The sequence below is a fragment of the Haplochromis burtoni genome, unplaced genomic scaffold, assembly GCF_018398535.1.
Source record: "Haplochromis burtoni strain Fernald_Lab_line unplaced genomic scaffold, NCSU_Asbu1 Contig_143, whole genome shotgun sequence".
Lineage (NCBI taxonomy): Eukaryota > Metazoa > Chordata > Actinopteri > Cichliformes > Cichlidae > Haplochromis > Haplochromis burtoni.
Window position 1 is genome coordinate 514448 of NW_024582504.1, and position 17920 is coordinate 532367.

Here is a 17920-nt window from a genome sequence, read left to right on the forward strand (position 1 = left end):
ATGAGTTCACAGATACACACACACACATTGCAACTGACCTCCCCCTGCAGCCCAGAGATAAAGTGGTGATTATCAAACATAGCAGCCTGTCATTAGCACAGTAACCAGTGATATAGGCCATTGGTGAAAGACAAGGACAGGGCTCGAGTCAAGAGGGCCACACACTGGGTGGTTCTCAGCAAGGATGGTGATTGGGCCTTTGGAATCAGAGGGCCAGTGAACCTGCTTGTCCAGGATAGGACAGATGAAGGGGTGTATGCAGCAGCTGACCTCATCGGTATGCATGTATGGTCAAGGCAAACAAATCTTAGCACACAGAGGACTACAAAGAGTGAGTGTTCTTTTGGGGAAAGTGGACCGCGTCGTGCAGAAATTATAGCTCTAAAAGAAGAGAAGGCACCAAGGGAAACAGAGTTTTGAAATCTTGCCGGATGATAAGTCTAACAGATAACGGTAATGTAGAATTATGATCTAGTGACTGGACAGAAAGAGACAAATATATTTAAAATTTAAAAAATGATGAAAACCAAGACTGACACTAGAATTCTAATGGTTATGATATATTATACTAATTAAAAAAGTAAAGCTATGATAAATATAGTGATTAAATTTATATAAGCAGGTCATAATGTGTGACTCTTTAATACATCAATTACTTCAAGGGCACTATATGTGTGTGTGACTGGTTGTATGAGTATTAGAGAAGAAAAGCACTACATCAGTAGCAGTCGATTTACCGTTCTCGAAGTTTTTGTCCTTCTTCCTGATGTGGTTGTCCCGTGGGATTGCCATATCTATCACAGCTTCCGTTTCTGCTCTTTGTCAACCACCACTATGTCTGGTTGGTTGGCCAGAACCTGCATGTCTGTCTGGAACTTGAAGTCCCACAGGACCTCAACTACCTTTGGTGGTGTCTCCCATGGAGACTTCTAGTCCATATGCTCACAGCTATACACAACCCCAACCACTTGGTTGTGTCTGTCTTCTGGAGAAATTCAGGATTCTTCATGTTTCCTCCTTAACTGTGGCTCTAACAGAACTCTGTGCATTGTTTTTAGTTTTGTTGTCAGTGGCATCTACCTCCTCCTGTGGCTGGCTTATTATTCCAGCTGGGTATCTGATGACCAACAGAGCGTATGCATTGATGCCTTGGATCATACTCCTACCATTCAGCTGGTTTCTCAGCACCTGTCTTACCTTCTGGAGGTATTTAGCTGCAGCTGATCTTTGTGTATCTTTATGCCATAATCAAAGCTGCCCTGGAGAAAACAATGTGTTTTCTTTTGCTGGAGAGGTTGCATGTTTAACCATAAAAGAAAATAAGTCTGTGACATATGCTTCTCACAATACACACACACACACACACACACACTATAACCACAGGCGAGGTTGAAAGGCCCAGGTGATGTGGAGCAGTTGTAATTATGGTCCTGTCTAAACTACAAATTATAAGATGGCTTGGGGTGATTGAGGTTAAGTTTTCATTTCCTGCCTACATTCCATTTATGTTCCTACAAATACACCTGAGGTTGAGTCTGACCTCATTTCCAAGATGACCGTTATGAAGTGCAGGTAAAGAAATAAATGATCCTGATCATTACTGAAATTTAGCCAGAATTTAGAGAGATTCTATAGTATTTATATAAACTTGTGAGAGCACATGCAAGTGCACATATTAGTGTACATAAGCACTAATGAAAATAATATTCAAGTTCCATCTTTCTCCACACACTGTTGACAGATGTGAATTTGAAGGACTGAGCCTTGTCAAGGCTATTTCTTTTTAAAATTTCACCACAGATTTTCAGCTGGATTGAGATCCACCAATGCATTTACTATTGAGGTAAAAACTGATGTCTCCTGTCCTTTCCCTTGCATGCAATCCTATCCCATAAGTGACTGGGGAGATTTGCTGGTTTTCTTTAGCAAATTCCAATGAAAGATTCCAAAATGCTTCATTGAAATGCTAGCAGACAAAAGTTAAAGCATAATCTCCTTAGCCAGTGCACATCTGTGATTCATGATATTCATCAATGGCTGCTCCTCTTTAGCTCACTTTAACTTTGAGTTCTCTTGTTAAGGTGCTGGTTTCTTTTGGGTTTTCTGTATGTAAATCCCTGTTCTTATAGTTTTGTGTCACAAACACTGCCTCTCGCTCTACCCATTAGTTTTTCTATTAGACTGGTGCATGACTGCAGATGCGGCACCAGGAATGCAGGAATGATTATGACCTATGGTCACAAGCTCCGAGTAGAGATCAAAAGACCAATTATGTAAAGAAAAAAAAACAAAAAAACAAAAACAGAAATGAGCTTTAGCCAAAGGATGTCTGAGATCTAATTTAGACACAGCTTGGCCATTTGGGAGGACCTCAAAGTAACCCACTAATCCACTACATCAAAAGGCTCAGGTTGTTTTGACTGCTTAGGAGGTCCAGATCCAGAACATGCTGGACACACTGCATCTCTTGGCTGGTTAGGGAAGGCCTAAGTGTCCCCCCTGAATAGCTGAAGCAGGAAGTGCCAGGAACAAGGGAGGTTTGGGTTTGTTTACTTAAACTGCTTCCCCGATTACCCAGAAATGGTTGGATGGGTTCTATCGTTTTGTTTGTACTTGCTCCATATTTTGAAAAATTCTGACTGGGAGTAGCCAACATCTTTTGCCACCCTCCTATTGTATTTTTTATTTAGGAACTGGATGATCCTTTCCAGTATGTCAACTGGTTGACAACTTGTTGAAGCCACGCTTTCTTTCAATCAGCCTGTTTCAAAAGCTTCAGTTCAGCAGACTATTTTACTTTTTTTTTTTGTTAGTGCAGGTATTTGTTTTCACAAAGTGATTACATAATATTTTTAAGCAAAACGGACTGATTTTATTTATATCATATGATGGCTTTGACCTGTGGTCCTCTCCTCTTTAGATACGTTTCTACATTTTATTTTAGATTTGTCTAGTCACAGGACATTTTTTCCCCTTGCATTAGTTCTTCCTAAATAAGCTGAATCCCAGAAAAGGTGGTGACTTCTGGAATCTGTTTATTTGTCTTGTCCTTTTTGAGGGTGGCATTTTAACTTGCATTTCTGAATACATCAATGAAGTGCTTTCACTTCCACATCATAATGTAGTTTATATTTTTAAAGCAGTGCCACGTGATATTTTTGAATAATTTCATATTCAGATGTCTGCTCACTTCTGTTCTAAACTGTATTTCTTAAACAAAATGAACATTTATTGTTTTCTCCTTTGCCTTTGTAGTATTGGCAATGAAAAATGGGCTTTATTTGAATAGTAAATTAAATATAATTTGTAAGTCATTTTGACACATCCCCAGTTTTTCAAAAACAGGGTAACATGTATACAACCAGCACACTTCTGGAGACACTCAGTGAATAGACTCCACTGATCTACACAGAAGTTGTATATCTTGGAGGCTCCCCAAACACATCAAAGACAGAAAGGGGCTTTTTAATCCCCTGAGTCCTATGCACTGAAGTGTTCAGGCGTGGACTACCCTGCATGGTAAACATTTTCTTTGTCACCAATCCAAAGTCATACAAAGTGTGCATAAGGGTGTGACTGCCGGCAAGCACAGGTGAGAGCCGGTAGACGTGACAACAAAACCATGGTCATGCCACTGGTGCACATCAATGATGATCACACATGTAAATAGGCTCTGGGCAAGCCTTATTGGCTTTTATTTGCAATGACACAGGATGTCAATACCTCAGTGCAATCACTCCCTAATTCCAGTCCTAGCGTATTCACACTTGTCGTTAAAAAGTATTGTAAATGAAATATATTAATTCAGCCTCATTTTTTGTACTTATAAATCATAATTTCCCTATCTAATTCAGATACTGAGTAAACAATGTATATGTGTAGGGGTCACTTAACAGGCATATAGGCCAGCAGAGCATTTCAACCTGTGCCCTTCACCTAGTCTAGTCTGGGGTTAAAGGCAGCTGATTTGGTTGTGGTCAGCAGAAAATCAGAATATAAAAGCTTCTCAGTACATAGAAGCAAAAAGCAAAGTAAAAGCTTCTGCATCAAACACAGTGGACCATCTATCATCAGCAAATGACATAGTGCCCCAAATCATCACAGACCACAGAAATTTCACAACTGAACTTTAAACACTCTACTTTCCTGCTAGACTCCAAGACGCTGATTTCCAAATGAAATATCAAATTTACTTTCACCCAATAAAGAGAATTTTGGACCAGTCCTTTTTTCTTTCTTTCTGGCTCAGGTAATATGTTTGATACTTTCTCTGGTTTAGAAGATTGATGATCAGTGATCATCATCTGGACAACAGTCAAGAGTCAAGTCAGCAGCCAAGACTGAGAGGCACAGAGTATTTACACAGGTTGAACATTAATTTACTCAAAGAAAAATGAAATTTTAAAATAATTTCAGATGCCAGAATTCTGATTTTGATAAACTGTAGTCCATAATCATCAAAATTGAAATGAAAAAAGGCTTTTAAATGTTAAAATTTTACTAAATGTTAAGGTTTACATTTTTAAATGTAATTATGAAAAAAATATTATAAATTAATAATAAGAATTATTATATATATTATATATAATAATAAGAATTATATATTATATATATATATAATAAAAGAATATATATATATATATATATATAATGTAATATTACTAGGTTAGCCTATATAAATATATATATATAATATATATATTATATACTTATATTATATGTATATATATATATATATATATAGTGATACTCAAAATGATATATATATATATATATATATATATATAATATTATATATATATATATAATATATATATATCATATATATTATACAACATATATATATACACATATATAGTATATCACATATATATATATATAGAACCATCATGGAAGGACAGGCCCCTGCACGGTATGTACCACCGGCAGATAGAGGAGGTGGCTGATATCCAGAAATCCTACCAGTGGCTGGACAAAGCTGGACTGAAAGACAGCACAGAGGCACTAATCATGGCAGCACAAGAACAAGCTCTGAGTACAAGATCCATAGAGGCTGGGGTCTATCACACCAGGCAAGACCCCAGGTGCAGGCTGTGTAAAGATGCCCCAGAGACAATCCAGCACATAACAGCAGGGTGCAAGATGCTAGCAGGAAAGGCATACATGGAACGCCATAACCAAGTGGCCGGCATAGTGTACAGGAACATCTGTGCCGAGTATAACCTGGAAGTCCCGAGGTCAAAATGGGAGATGCCCCCAAGGGTGGTGGAGAATGACCGAGCTAAGATCCTGTGGGACTTCCAGATACAGACGGACAAAATGGTGGTGGCTAACCAACCGGACATAGTGGTGGTAGACAAACAGAAGAAGACGGCCGTAGTGATCGATGTAGCGGTTCCGAATGACAGCAATATCAGGAAGAAGGAACACGAGAAGCTGGAGAAATACCAAGGGCTCAGAGAAGAGCTCGAGAGGATGTGGAGGGTGAAGGTAACGTGGTCCCCGTGGTAATCGGAGCACTAGGTGCGGTGACTCCCAAGCTAGGCGAGTGGCTCCAGCAGATCCCGGGAATAACATCGGAGATCTCTGTCCAGAAGAGCGCAGTCCTGGGAACAGCTAAGATACTGCGCAGGACCCTCAAGCTCCCAGGCCTCTGGTAGAGGACCCGAGCTGGAAGGATAAACCGCCCGCAGGGGCGTGCTGGGTGTTTTATATATAGCTGTAACCATATGGATGGCAATTTCATGAAAGTGTAATTTAGAAAATGCAATGTATATATAATATTTTTTTTAAAAATGACATTAACAAATTGCCATATATGGTATTGCAAGATACATGTAGTGTAAGACTGGTGTTCTGTAGCATTGTAATGACAAAGCAGGAAGAGAACATCAGATAGTGCTTGAGCCTTGAGTCTTATGGACCTGATATGCTAAAACCCAGAGCTCGGCACAGGGCCACACTGACAGTGTAATGAATTGTAGGTGCCTACTTTCCTACTAGATGGAAGTAGCTTGGCAGTTGTTTGGCATACACCATTCCAGGGAGATAGAAAGCTCCTGCAGAGTTTTGGTGCCAACTTAAGATCTGATCGAGATGATGTTAGTGAGCGAATACATGAGTGACGGGAAAGGGTCCGCTGCAGCGTTGCGACAATGACATCCAGTTGAGAAACTGCCTACTGAAAGTGCTCTGAAGCAAGTGGGCTCTTATCACTGAGTGGGGTATTAGCTCTAGTAATAAGCTGTGGCACTTAGTTGACAATATGTGGAGAGCTGGCATTTCAGACAAGGACTTGATATGCCAGGCTCCAATGGAAGTATTTATAATGGCGACTGTATTTGACTCCCCACACGAAAGGAGTGTTCTAATGTGTGTGTGCTGTCTTGTAGTGGATAATGAAAATGCTGAAAGTGCGATACTAAAAACAACACAAACCAAATGAGAAGCAGCAGCGTTTGCTGTGTAGGCGTGCATTAGTAACTGCTACAGCATACTGCTAGGGAGAAAAAAGAACAACAAATACAACCAACCAGTGAACCAAATAATGTCCCCATCTTGCTTTAGCAGCTATTCCGCTCAATGTGTACTTTTTTTCCCCTTTTTTTAAAAATAAAATACATCACAGTAAAACTTCCAGCACACGAGAACAAACACACAAGACCAATAGACCTATAAAGTGTGAGTTGAGCTCCCAGCCTGAGCTCTAAGTTTGCTATGGAAATGTAGTCTTTCCTTTTCACAGGGCGAACAGACCATATCTCTGGCAGACCAATATTCTTTGACAGCCATAAATCCACAGGAAGAGAGCCAGAGAACATTTTTATGTTAATTATGTCAATTTAAATAGCTTAGCAACTGAAGTTTTTAAAGGGGCAATCCAATTATCTAAGCTAGAAGGAAGAGAAGGCAGGAAAATGAAGAAAAGACACCAGCTGAAACTGTCACTTTAGAAGAAAAACTGCCTGTTACTCAGTAGTCAAAAAAATGGGGATGCATTGGGATGAAACACTGTATTTTAGCAATGTCACCGAAGGGGAAAATGATTTAGGTTCTTCTTCAAATACTCCATGTAATATGACACCAATTACATCACAATAAAACTGAATATAAATCCAAAGCATCAATAACCTAAATCTTAATTGTATTTAAACCCAAACAAAAACCACCTAAACTTTATCAAAATTTGCCTCTCTTCTTTTTATTGAGTAGAACATGTCTAAAAGTCAGCCAATACTTAAAATTCAAGTCAAGTCAGTGCACTTAATGGGAAATCTTATTTGTCGTTTGATCGCCCTGTGCTTTAATTCGGTTTGCAGCTATACTGAGAAAGCGAGAAGGGCAGTAATTAGTAAGAGAAACTGGTTTACAGAAAGATCCAGGGTTGTTGGGAGAACCAACTAGAAGAAAATTGAAAGACACGAGTGTGAACACGGTGAGGAATCAATAAACACTATTAGTATCTCTTGTCAAAGTAATGTATGTACAGCGCTTTGAGAGACAACAAGGAAAATATATTCAAGGAAAAGAAGAGAAGTAACATTGCAGTGGAAAAGGCTGTGGCTGACAAACATCAAAGGAATCATCAGTGTGAAACTCTGTCTTGTCCCTGACAGCTTAGGCTAAGAACACCACGGCAACTGATGCACCATAGAGCACTGAGCCAAAGATATATACTGTGGAAAGTAGGACAAAATAAGGAGTGCTCAAGCAATTATCAGTGGATTTTCTCAAGTACACAATGTACCATGACAATCGGCATACGGAACTTAGCATTTCCACAACCACTTAAGGCCACTCTCCTTTAGTGGCTGCCATCACATGTCAACATTTACACTACAGGTTGTGATTAGATAAATTGGCCACAGTTCAATAAATCAGCAGACCCAAGATGGGTGCTGGATTTGAAAGACAAGTAGCAGAATACAGTTGGCTGGGGATGTGCTGAAAAAACAAAAAACAAATCCAGCATGAAAAAGCTTCTAGACATTTTATCCACCAACTCAGGGACATGAATTCACCCACTGGCCTATGGGGAGCTGAAGCAATGAGACTGGAAGCCCAGGCTTGGTTCCACTCATCTTTCCTCAGATGACAGGTATCAATGGAGGGATAAACCAATACCCTGTGTGGGTTTGTTTTCTCAGCTTGGAACTCATTACAAGCGTAATTCAACCTCTTGAAGAGAAATTCCTTAAGGTATAAAAATGCACTTTTTGGGATGGCTCAGGAAAATCACTGGTTAACATTTGACTGATAGTTTTTAGAAGTGTTGAGAGGGCAGTAATTAGTAACAGAAAGAGAATGATCTTACCATGGCCCCCACGTGTAAGAAAGGGCATCCGGTTGATGGCAATGGGCACAGTGCCATGCTTGTTGTGGAAGTGGTGGACATGGTGGGTGGTACTGAGGGAAGAAGAGACTCGTGCGGCCACGGCTGGGCACGGGAAAACTAGCAGTGCCAGAGAGAGCACCAGCCTAAACAGGAATGCTGGACTAGCCCACACCACAGGTGATGCCGCACTTGGCCTGGATACCATTAGTAACCCTCCATCCACCTCCACTTCCACCTCCTGTTCCATAGGGGTGGGGCCTGAAAGGATTGTAAGGCCCCTCCCCCTCATACGACACACACAGGAAGTGAACATCTTAAATGAATCCTGGGCCCATGATCCCCAGCCTTCCAGCCCGGGGAGGAAAGGAAAATTCAGAATAAAAATATAAGCCAAAAAAAAAAAAAAAAAAAAAGATCCCGGTTTGAAAATCCCAAAAACAATTGGAATTAAAAACAGAAAAAAAAGACAAAATCCTTCCGGAAATGAAAGAACCCCAAGAATTCTCCAACAGTCTAGTGCTGATATCCAAATGCGTCTGACTTGATCCTTGAGAACCACAACAACTCCGACTCCTCTCCCAAAACACTTAAACCTTTTGATAATAAACTTAACCTATTTTGTTTAAAGAACAACCTAAATCCATTAACCAAAGCTTAGCAGCACTGATTTAGTGAACAAAAGACTCCATTTTAGCTCCTTGAAAAATGTCTTGTGTACAGCTCTTTGAGTTAATTGTTTGATAGGGTTTCCTTTGCCTTGGGGAGAGCTTCAGAGGGCTTCTCCACCCATAATCCAAGCCTGCATCACAAAGAAAAAGACTCATTCCATCCCATCTGAGCTTTTAGGAACCAACATAGAAGACCAGAAGAGCAGGCGAATGAAAAAAAGATACATAGAAGTAAAATCAGAGTGCAAACTGGAGAGGCAAAAAATAAGAGCAGAGACAAGGGTGCTGCGATGAAGGAGCAGCCAAATCCTGTTTTGGGGCTTCGAATCCCTGAAAGAGCTCTGAATCCTTTCAGTCTGCAGCTGAAATCAGAAAAACAAGGGATGAATAAAGAGAATAAATGACTGGATAGTAAAAAAAAATTTAAAAAAGGGATGTCGACAAGAGGGCAAAACGATTGGCTATTTCCAAGTGCGACGTTGCTGAATTTCTCTCCTTTTTTCTGACAAACAAATCAATATGGGTCATGGAATGCAGAGCAGGACCAAGAAAGACACCTTAACAGGATTAAACCACAACCAAAGCATCAGAGAGGTTGATGTTCAGTTCAACATAACATGCTCCTAATCCTTGGACTTGTGACCACGCTCCGTCCTACTTCTGACTGCTCTTCAACCTTGGAGGATAAAATTCCGTTTCTCTGCCCCTTTAAACAGTGCTCTCCAGGGTGGGAAGCAGATTAGAAGCAGCCACTGGTCCTCTCAATAGAGCTCCGACACAAGGTGCAGCAGCTGGCTTGCTGAGAGAGTCTGGTGATGATGCTGCCGCTACTGCCTCTGCTGTGAAATTCATGCTAATTGAATCAGAAGCTGCAGCAACGAGCGCATCCTTCCTGCCCGCACAGTTCTCCCGTCTCTTTTTCCTCCTATCGAGTCAGCCAATCCCCCCCCCCCCAGCGGCACGCGCGCACAGCTCCGTGCTGGGCAGGGCAAAAATCAAGAGTCAGGGGCAGAAATAATGCTGGAAGGGAGGGAAAGGTGGACACACTCGAATCCTTTGAACGCACAGACGGTGACTATGATACATAGAGCGGAGCAGACACAGTGAGAGAGTGTTTGTGCGTCTGGTTGAAGCAGAGAGAGAGAGAGAGATGGAGAGAGAGAGAGGCAGTGGGAGGGGAATGACTGGAGAGAATTGAAGGAGGAGAGCACGCACGCAGGAAGGATGGGAGGCACGCATGGATGTTGTTTGCACACACATACAGGCGCCGGTGACTTTTAAAGCAATGCCAGCAAGCACATCGGCTGAAGTATGCATGGCCAGAACAAGGTATATAAATCCACAAGTGACAATAAAGACTGATACAACTTCATACACGCAGATAAACCTCTCTGAAATCAACGTTCCTTTTATAACTGCACCTCAGTTTATCCCTCTGCACATTACTTTTCATTTCTGCACACCATGTACTCATTTTCAGCTATTCATGTCAAAATGAGGGCAGGGTATGTACTGTGGAAGGGGGGAGAGTGACAGGTGGGGATGTTAAGACAACATGACAGTAAGTGAAGTGGGTGGAACAAAAGGACTCAATATAATGAGGATGAAAAAGATGGGAGCAGAGTACAAAGAAATGTTTACTGCAAGAGGAGAGGCAGTATGAATAAAACAGGGATAGAGGGATACAGCAAGAAGAGAGAAATTTCAGGAGATTGTGTATCAGATAAATCATGGCCAATAGAGAGTGCAGTTAGGACATGAGCTCAGTGCAAGAGACAAGAGGCAAAATAATAGCCAAGATGGGGAAAAGGCAGCGCAGGTCTTTTGCAGTGATGAAGAGAACTAATTTTCTCCCTCCTTCCCTCTCTCACTCCCACACACAGCTACACACACATATGCACACGCACACACCGCTGCCAGGTGGGATCATCCCGGGGGACATGTGAGATGCTGTGCTTGCTGCTGTTAGCGTGAGGGAGATGTGACACCCAGGGTGACCGAGGAACATGTCCTGATCTTGCAGAAAGAATGAACTGCTGAACTCAGAGGAAGAAACCACACTCTGCTCAAACTCATGAACTTCTTCACCAACTTTCGATTTCCCTCTTGTTTTTGGGAGGACGGGTGCTTAGCCACACTCTCTCTGCACCCAGAGGGTGACAAAACAGGACTCCGTGTTACACTGATATAGCACTGATAGCTGTTACACAACTACTATACTGCACAAAATCTGGCTTAAAATACTGCAGAGTTTCCTGAGAAACTTTCTGTAGTGGGACAAAAATAAGCTAAAATTATACCTCATAAACTTCCCTCACCATAAACATGAAGGAAGACACTGAGTGAAAAGCTTTTTGGCCAGACAAGTTAATGGTTGTCTGAACAAAACCATAAAGTGAAGGTTGTCTCTTTGAAATGTCACACATGTATTAAATAATGAAGCTGGTGGCCTTCAGCTTCATTATTTAATAAATGGCCCTACTTTATTCGGCCTGTTCAGCTAAAGTGAATGCAGGTATGCTGTTTATTCTGCTACTGTCTCGACATCCAGCCTATTAAACGTCAATGTGCTTAACCACATAACTTCAGTATCTACCATCATTATCTCACTAAACAACTGAACAATGCTGACATAACCTGGCAGGTTATTTGATTTTATTGTTTACCAATATTATCTTGATCATATGAAGCCAAATCAACATTTTGTACCTCCAAGTGTCAAAGAACACAAATAATACAGTAATGTCACTATTATTCCTGTTATTGAGAGAATACACAAACTGGCTCCTACTAAGTTGTGGACCAGTCTCAGTGTCCATTGTCCACGTGTTGGAAACGCTTTCTAGACGCGAAGAAGTATTTGAATGTTTTTCCTTTGTTGGTGAAAAAGACGAGGACAACATGAGAGTAAAATGCAACACTACCGCTGGATGATTAGTGCCTTTACGCTACAAAGAACATACGAAAAAGCGTCTGCAAGCTAAGCACAGAAGCTCTACAACACTGATTGGGAGACTGATACATCCAAAGGTTAATGCACAATTAGCTACATCCTTTCTGGAAAGAAAATGAATGGCAAGTAAACCGACTCTGATAAATCACATCTGGCAGTATGAAATGCTGTCAAGTAAAGGCTCAGTGACATCAGAGTAAAAATAGCAACCTCTATGCAACCAAGAAAAAGAAAAATCCACTATTGTTTTGTTTTGTGACCAACTGCAAGTAGCTGCAGTGACCAGCTGACTGCCCAGAGGTAAACCACACCCTCAACCTCTAAGCAATCACTTTTGATCGCAAGGTGACTGCATAGGTCGCCTGTTGGGAGGCAATCTTTCTCCAAACAATCACGGTCCAATTCAGACTGACTGCAATCACTATGAGACAGATTGGTGAAGGTTTGCAAATAACTGTGAACAAATCAGACAGAGTGTCAACACACTGCAATCGATTTGATTGATTGACATCAAATAGGCCATTCATGCTTGAAAACTCTCCAATACAGCTGAATTAAAACAATTCTGCAAGGAAAAGTGGGGCAAGACTAATTGCCAGTTATCGCAAAGGCTTGATTGTAATTCTTGGTGCCAAGCATGGAACAAACAGTTATTGAGTTTAGGAGGTAATTACTTTTTCACATAGGGTCAACTAGGTTTAAATAGCTTTTTAGAGTCTTTTATTTTGTAATACAACAAATTCATTTAAAAGTAATGTAGAAAACTGCCACAAACTCACTTCATTTATATGACATCAGCTTTGCTCTAAAATAGTCAGTGCACCGAATAGTAAACATAAATGAGCAAATATATAACAGTTAAGCTTGTTACACCATATGAAACACTTTAGCTAATCTCTTTCCTGCTGCACACCTGGAACTTTCCATGCAAGGCCACATGGAACAACACAGGTAAAAGCAGACAAACAAGTTGTTTTTGTACAATTTCCCTCCCCTTTTTTTGCTGTCTTTAAGGGTACTGCAAGTCAAACAAATGCATGTCTTGAAAGTATAAAAATTAATTTTAAGTTGTGGCTATAAAATCATCCACAACAACGAAAGAAAGTGGCAATGCTTAGAGCAGTCAAAAAACAGAGGGAAAATGTGAAAAGGTCAATAAGAAGCACAAATTAAACAGGAAATGTATGTCTATAATATACCAATCTGACAATTACCACTTCTACGTGAACCTTGTTTAAAAACAAATTCAAAGGTATGGAGGAAGTGTTGTGGTTTATTACGAGACTGTCACTGAAACTATAGATGTTTCCTTCAGAGGACGGCGTGTGGACTGGGAACTCATTATGATGAAAAACACAGAGGACTGCCAACACCTGCTGCTGCACTCCCCTCCGGCACAGAAAAAAAAACAAAAAAACAAGGAATACAGAACACAAAAATACACACAGGTGAACAATCACTCCAGACACACATGCATGCATACTAATTGTATTACACACACACACAGTCATCATGTCAGTGATACTATTATGCACAGACACTCCTACAATCCCAGTGGCTAAAATATGTGTGCTTAAGATGCTGTACATGAAACAACACACTCTAAAATCCCTCGGGGCAAGTGAGGTCATAGGAGGAAGTGGGCTTAGTTTGCAGACAGATATGGGATCAAAGCCTCTATGCTACAGTCAAGTCCTGAGGAAACCTTCTTGCCATTATGCACCTAATTAATTAGACCTCAAACACCGCTTGATGTTAAGAAGCTAATATGACACAAGTACAAAGTGAAAGGGGATTTCCTTTTTTTAAGAAAACACATTCATAGTGATTATGTATGTGTACACTGTTAATGCATAGATAGATGAAACGGATGTAAGCAGCAATGACACCCAAAGAGGAAGTAGACAGAAAGGCTTGCATTTTTCCATTAGGTGACGTCAGGAAAGTAGGACAAGTTGAATCTCTTTGTTGGAGCGAGGGGAGGGGAGGGGGGACACAAAAAGCAAGTCATCAATTTTTAACTCCAGTCTCCTGTTTGTGCTATTCAGTAGCTTTCTCCCATACTGAGGCCCCGTGTTAGCCGCTTATGTAAGTGCACTGCTGGGAAACTTCCTCCAGACTGAGCCACAATGTTGGCCGCTTATGTAAGTGCACTGCTGGATGCAGCAAACTGGGAAATAAATATATCTCACTGGGCTCCAACTGGGCACACTTAAAAAGCAGTTAGTTATTAGTGCTTCGACCTGTAAGCTATCATGTTCCAAATTACCTTTGTGAAAACACTGGCTAGTCAATTTGTACTTGGGTAACTTTAAGCATACTCTCAAACAGTTCAAATGGATATCACATGATTTCCGCATATAGTGACAAGACTCCTTTCACTATTTAGCAGTTTGCTTGTGATGGCTTTCCAGTGTAACATATTTGTGTATTTTCTAATCTGCTGCCACTATTCCTAGTACAACATTGTTTTGTGCTCCAAAAAACCCACACAACCATTACAAAAATGATGAATGTGAGCTAGTTTCCAGTTTCAAAAAGATTTTTAGATACAACGCTGGTATCAAGCCACTTTTGCCTTTGACAGAAAAATAGCTGCAAGGTTTCTCGTCAGTAAAATGTAACATTTTCACAATCAAACCCTGATAATTGCGATTTGTTATTTCATGTGTTATGCTCTCCAGAGCACTATCCAGATGAACCGTTCTGCTTTCATATTTAGTTGTCCTCTCAGAAAGATGCCAGAGATCCTCAAAGCACGCTATTAACAGGTACTGTTATCTGAACAAAACACATGTAGGGAAAAAAGGTTCTTTGATATGTAACTCGCTACTTATTTATTCATTTATTTGACAATCTTTGTACTTGTCTTGGTGTTTTGGCTTATAAACAATATCTTGAGGCTGGTAGGCACTAAAGCATTATTTTAATTATTTATTTATTTTTAAAAGATGCCATTTTAAGAAGACATTTTTCTATTTATTTGTGAAAATACAAGTTATTAGGATTGTATAATTGTATTAGGTATTGCACAGGTGAAACACAAAAGAGTCGTGATTTGATTTTCACGTGTCTAGTTGTTTGCGCTTTGGTCAGATTGTAGGGAAACCATGCTGTGCCTTTAAAGCCAGAAATAATTAGAAACACAACACATTTTAAATAGTAGAATACTAATAGACAACGCAATCACTACTACTACTACACCACAGCTTTTTCCTGCTCCCAGCAGTGTCACTTGACCCAAACGACCCATCAGCCCTAACGGTTTATAACGCAGCCACAGAACTGTAGCATTTAGGGCCGGAAAAGACAGTAATATGGGCCAGCAGCCAATTTGTGGCTGGTAATGTGATTCATACTGTTTATTTACTTACTTTAATATGCTGCTCTCAGGGAGGTTTTGTAATTAAAATCTATTGGTTTCCCACCAACCCAGCATCAATTATCCTGTCGGTAATCAGATGCATACATTTACCCAACAATGCCTTCAAAGTAAGCCACAAAAAATGAGTGTAATGGAGAATGAGAGGAAAATATTAAGTCATCTGTACAGCTGATGGATACATTAGAGCACAGAGTTATGAGCAAAGGAATTCACTAATAGCATTGTGGCTTCAATAGCTTTGAAAACTAAGAATATCTACTTAAACGCTGCTTTGTGGTGTAAGATATCAAGGTAACAGGAACTGAAAAGGATAATAACACAGAGGGTTAAACCATTGACATCAATACAAAACAGTAAAGAGAAGGGTTATATAAAACGAATCAATCAGGTTGAAAGACACAGGAGGGGGCAAAAAGCAGGAATTGTTTGGTAATTAGAGGGTAGATATTAAAGAAAAAAAGTGTGGTGGGAGAACGAGAAGCTACAGTTAGAGAGAAGAGAGGAAAGATAACTAACCAAGAGGGGTGTCTCCTGTTTCGCTTGGATGGAGGAGCAGGTTGCACACATCTTAATCATGTGAAATGATATATCCTCAAGAGGAGTCATAGGGAGACAGCAAGGAGATGAGGATAAAATATAAATCACTCGCTCACCCCGCCCCTCTTCCTTTCCGCTGCGTTGTAAAGAAACCTTTTTTTCAAAGATTTCATTAATGATCATACGCTGAATGACATTGTCTGCCAATCTTATGTTAGCTCTCACTGTCCTTGTTAATTGGATGTTTGGTAATTACAAAGATTTGATATCTATCAGTTGGCTGGGATGTTGAATATTTAATAGTGCAGGTATGGCTTGGCCCTCAGGGGGCTGTAACACTGTCTCATCCGCTGAATCAGCTTTATTTCCACCCACAGTCAAAATCATTCACTCTGGTGACAACACGGGGACAGATGAGGCTTGATTCACCCTGTGGTAAGACGATGGTGGATGCTGCAAACAAACTCTTTCTTTAATTTTTAAACAGGTAATCATGCATAGATCTCTACACAGCCACCAACAGAAGGTTATGGCACCGCTTATCTGTTTATTCTCCTTTTTTTATTAGCATTTCATTTCTTCTGTTTACTTCATTTGTAATCATAAATTGGACATTTGTGTATTGTGAAGTAGTGTCCACATAATATTAGAATATAAAGTTAGAGGTTTATAGGCTCTAAATTTTATTTTGGTATTGCTCGTGTTGATCATGTTTTGATGTCAGACAAGCAAATATGATTACATTTCCTTTTTAATCCAGATCAGAACTTTACATCCACTCATCATGGGCATTAATGTCATGGGTAGTGACTTAAAAAAAACAAGAACTGGCCACATAAGTTTGAATTTATTTTGGATAAATAACTTCAAACTTCTGCACCCACTTTGGAAGTCGGACCTTCTGATCACAACTGTACATCAAGGTCGCATGTATCCTGTGTGATGCTGTTAAAATCTTGTTGGCTTATAATATAAAATAACATAAAATAAAAGTTACAGAGTTAAGTACCCTCACGCTGATACTTGGTAATTTGAATACATTTCTGTTCGGCAATAAACTAAATGACGTTCTCTTTCTCCACCTCGACTGCACCGTCAGAGAAATGCAGACTAAGAATATTGCTGGTAGCCTGGCAAGCCTTTTCCATCTCTTCTCACCTCTACATATCGTCTCTCCACTGCTTTCTTCTTCTCCCTCCAGTCATCCATCCATCCCTGCCGCCTAACACTGTGTGTTGAGTCAGCTGTCACTGTCTGTCCCTCCAGCTGTGGACCCAGCTGTCTCGGCCAGATGGGCTCATCTCCATCTCATCCTACCTCATCCATGATGTCTATGAGGAGCCTCCTAACCTCAAGCTATGGACAACTGGGCCTGGAGTGTATTAGACCCACTGAGCCAAAACTATATGAAAAAAGAGGCTTCTAGTGCATTCTAGCAGACAACCAAGGTGTTAGTGTGACTCAGTCGTTGTGACAAAGCTCCAAGATGCAATAGCTCTTTATTATTATTATCACAAGCAGCATAACAATCATTTTTTTAGTGATTACTCTTTGCCTTGTAAGAACTTCAGTGGGTGATTTACAGGTTTTTAGGGGACCTAAAAAGGATGCTTTTCTGCATGCCATTGTAAAGGTAATAATCAGAGTACATGCTGAAAGATTGGTGGGGAGGGAGAGTGCCTAGTAAAGCTATTTCAGAATAATACTGGCTTGCAGTAATCTCTTGCACACAGGGAGAAATTTTGACAAGGATTTAAGGATTTTAAATACAATTTCTATACGCAATGAAGGGCCAACAATAGCACTGGAGGAAGAGGGAAACTGAGCACGGTGCAATAGGAAAAGTCAGGAGAGGATAGAGGAGAAAGGGACTGTGAATGAGAAAAAGAAAGCTCTTACTGGGGAGCCAGATTGCAGAGCTCTAGGGTAGGAGACACCCCAGTGTTTAAAATGCCTGCTGAATCACATCTAATTTATCTAAAGCCTACATGAAGAGGAAAAGCAGTTAAAGTGAGCCTGCGCACGAGAAACGGAGGGGGGGG

At 40.4% G+C, this 17920-nt stretch overlaps 1 protein-coding gene across 7 annotated transcripts in view; it reads right to left on the reverse strand.

Moving 5' to 3' along the window:
- Positions 1-17920, reverse strand: part of nrxn2b (neurexin 2b) — a 687884-nt gene that overhangs the window by 200496 nt on the left and 469468 nt on the right. Inside the window, exon 1 of one of the 7 annotated variants that reach the window (XM_014336564.2) lies at positions 8315-17904. The exons of the other annotated variants lie outside the window; for them this stretch is intronic. Coding sequence (XP_014192050.1) covers positions 8315-8648 — 334 coding nt within the window. The 5' untranslated portion in view covers positions 8649-17904. Of the gene's footprint in view, positions 1-8314; positions 17905-17920 lie in introns of those variants that run through there. 7 annotated transcript variants of the gene reach the window in all.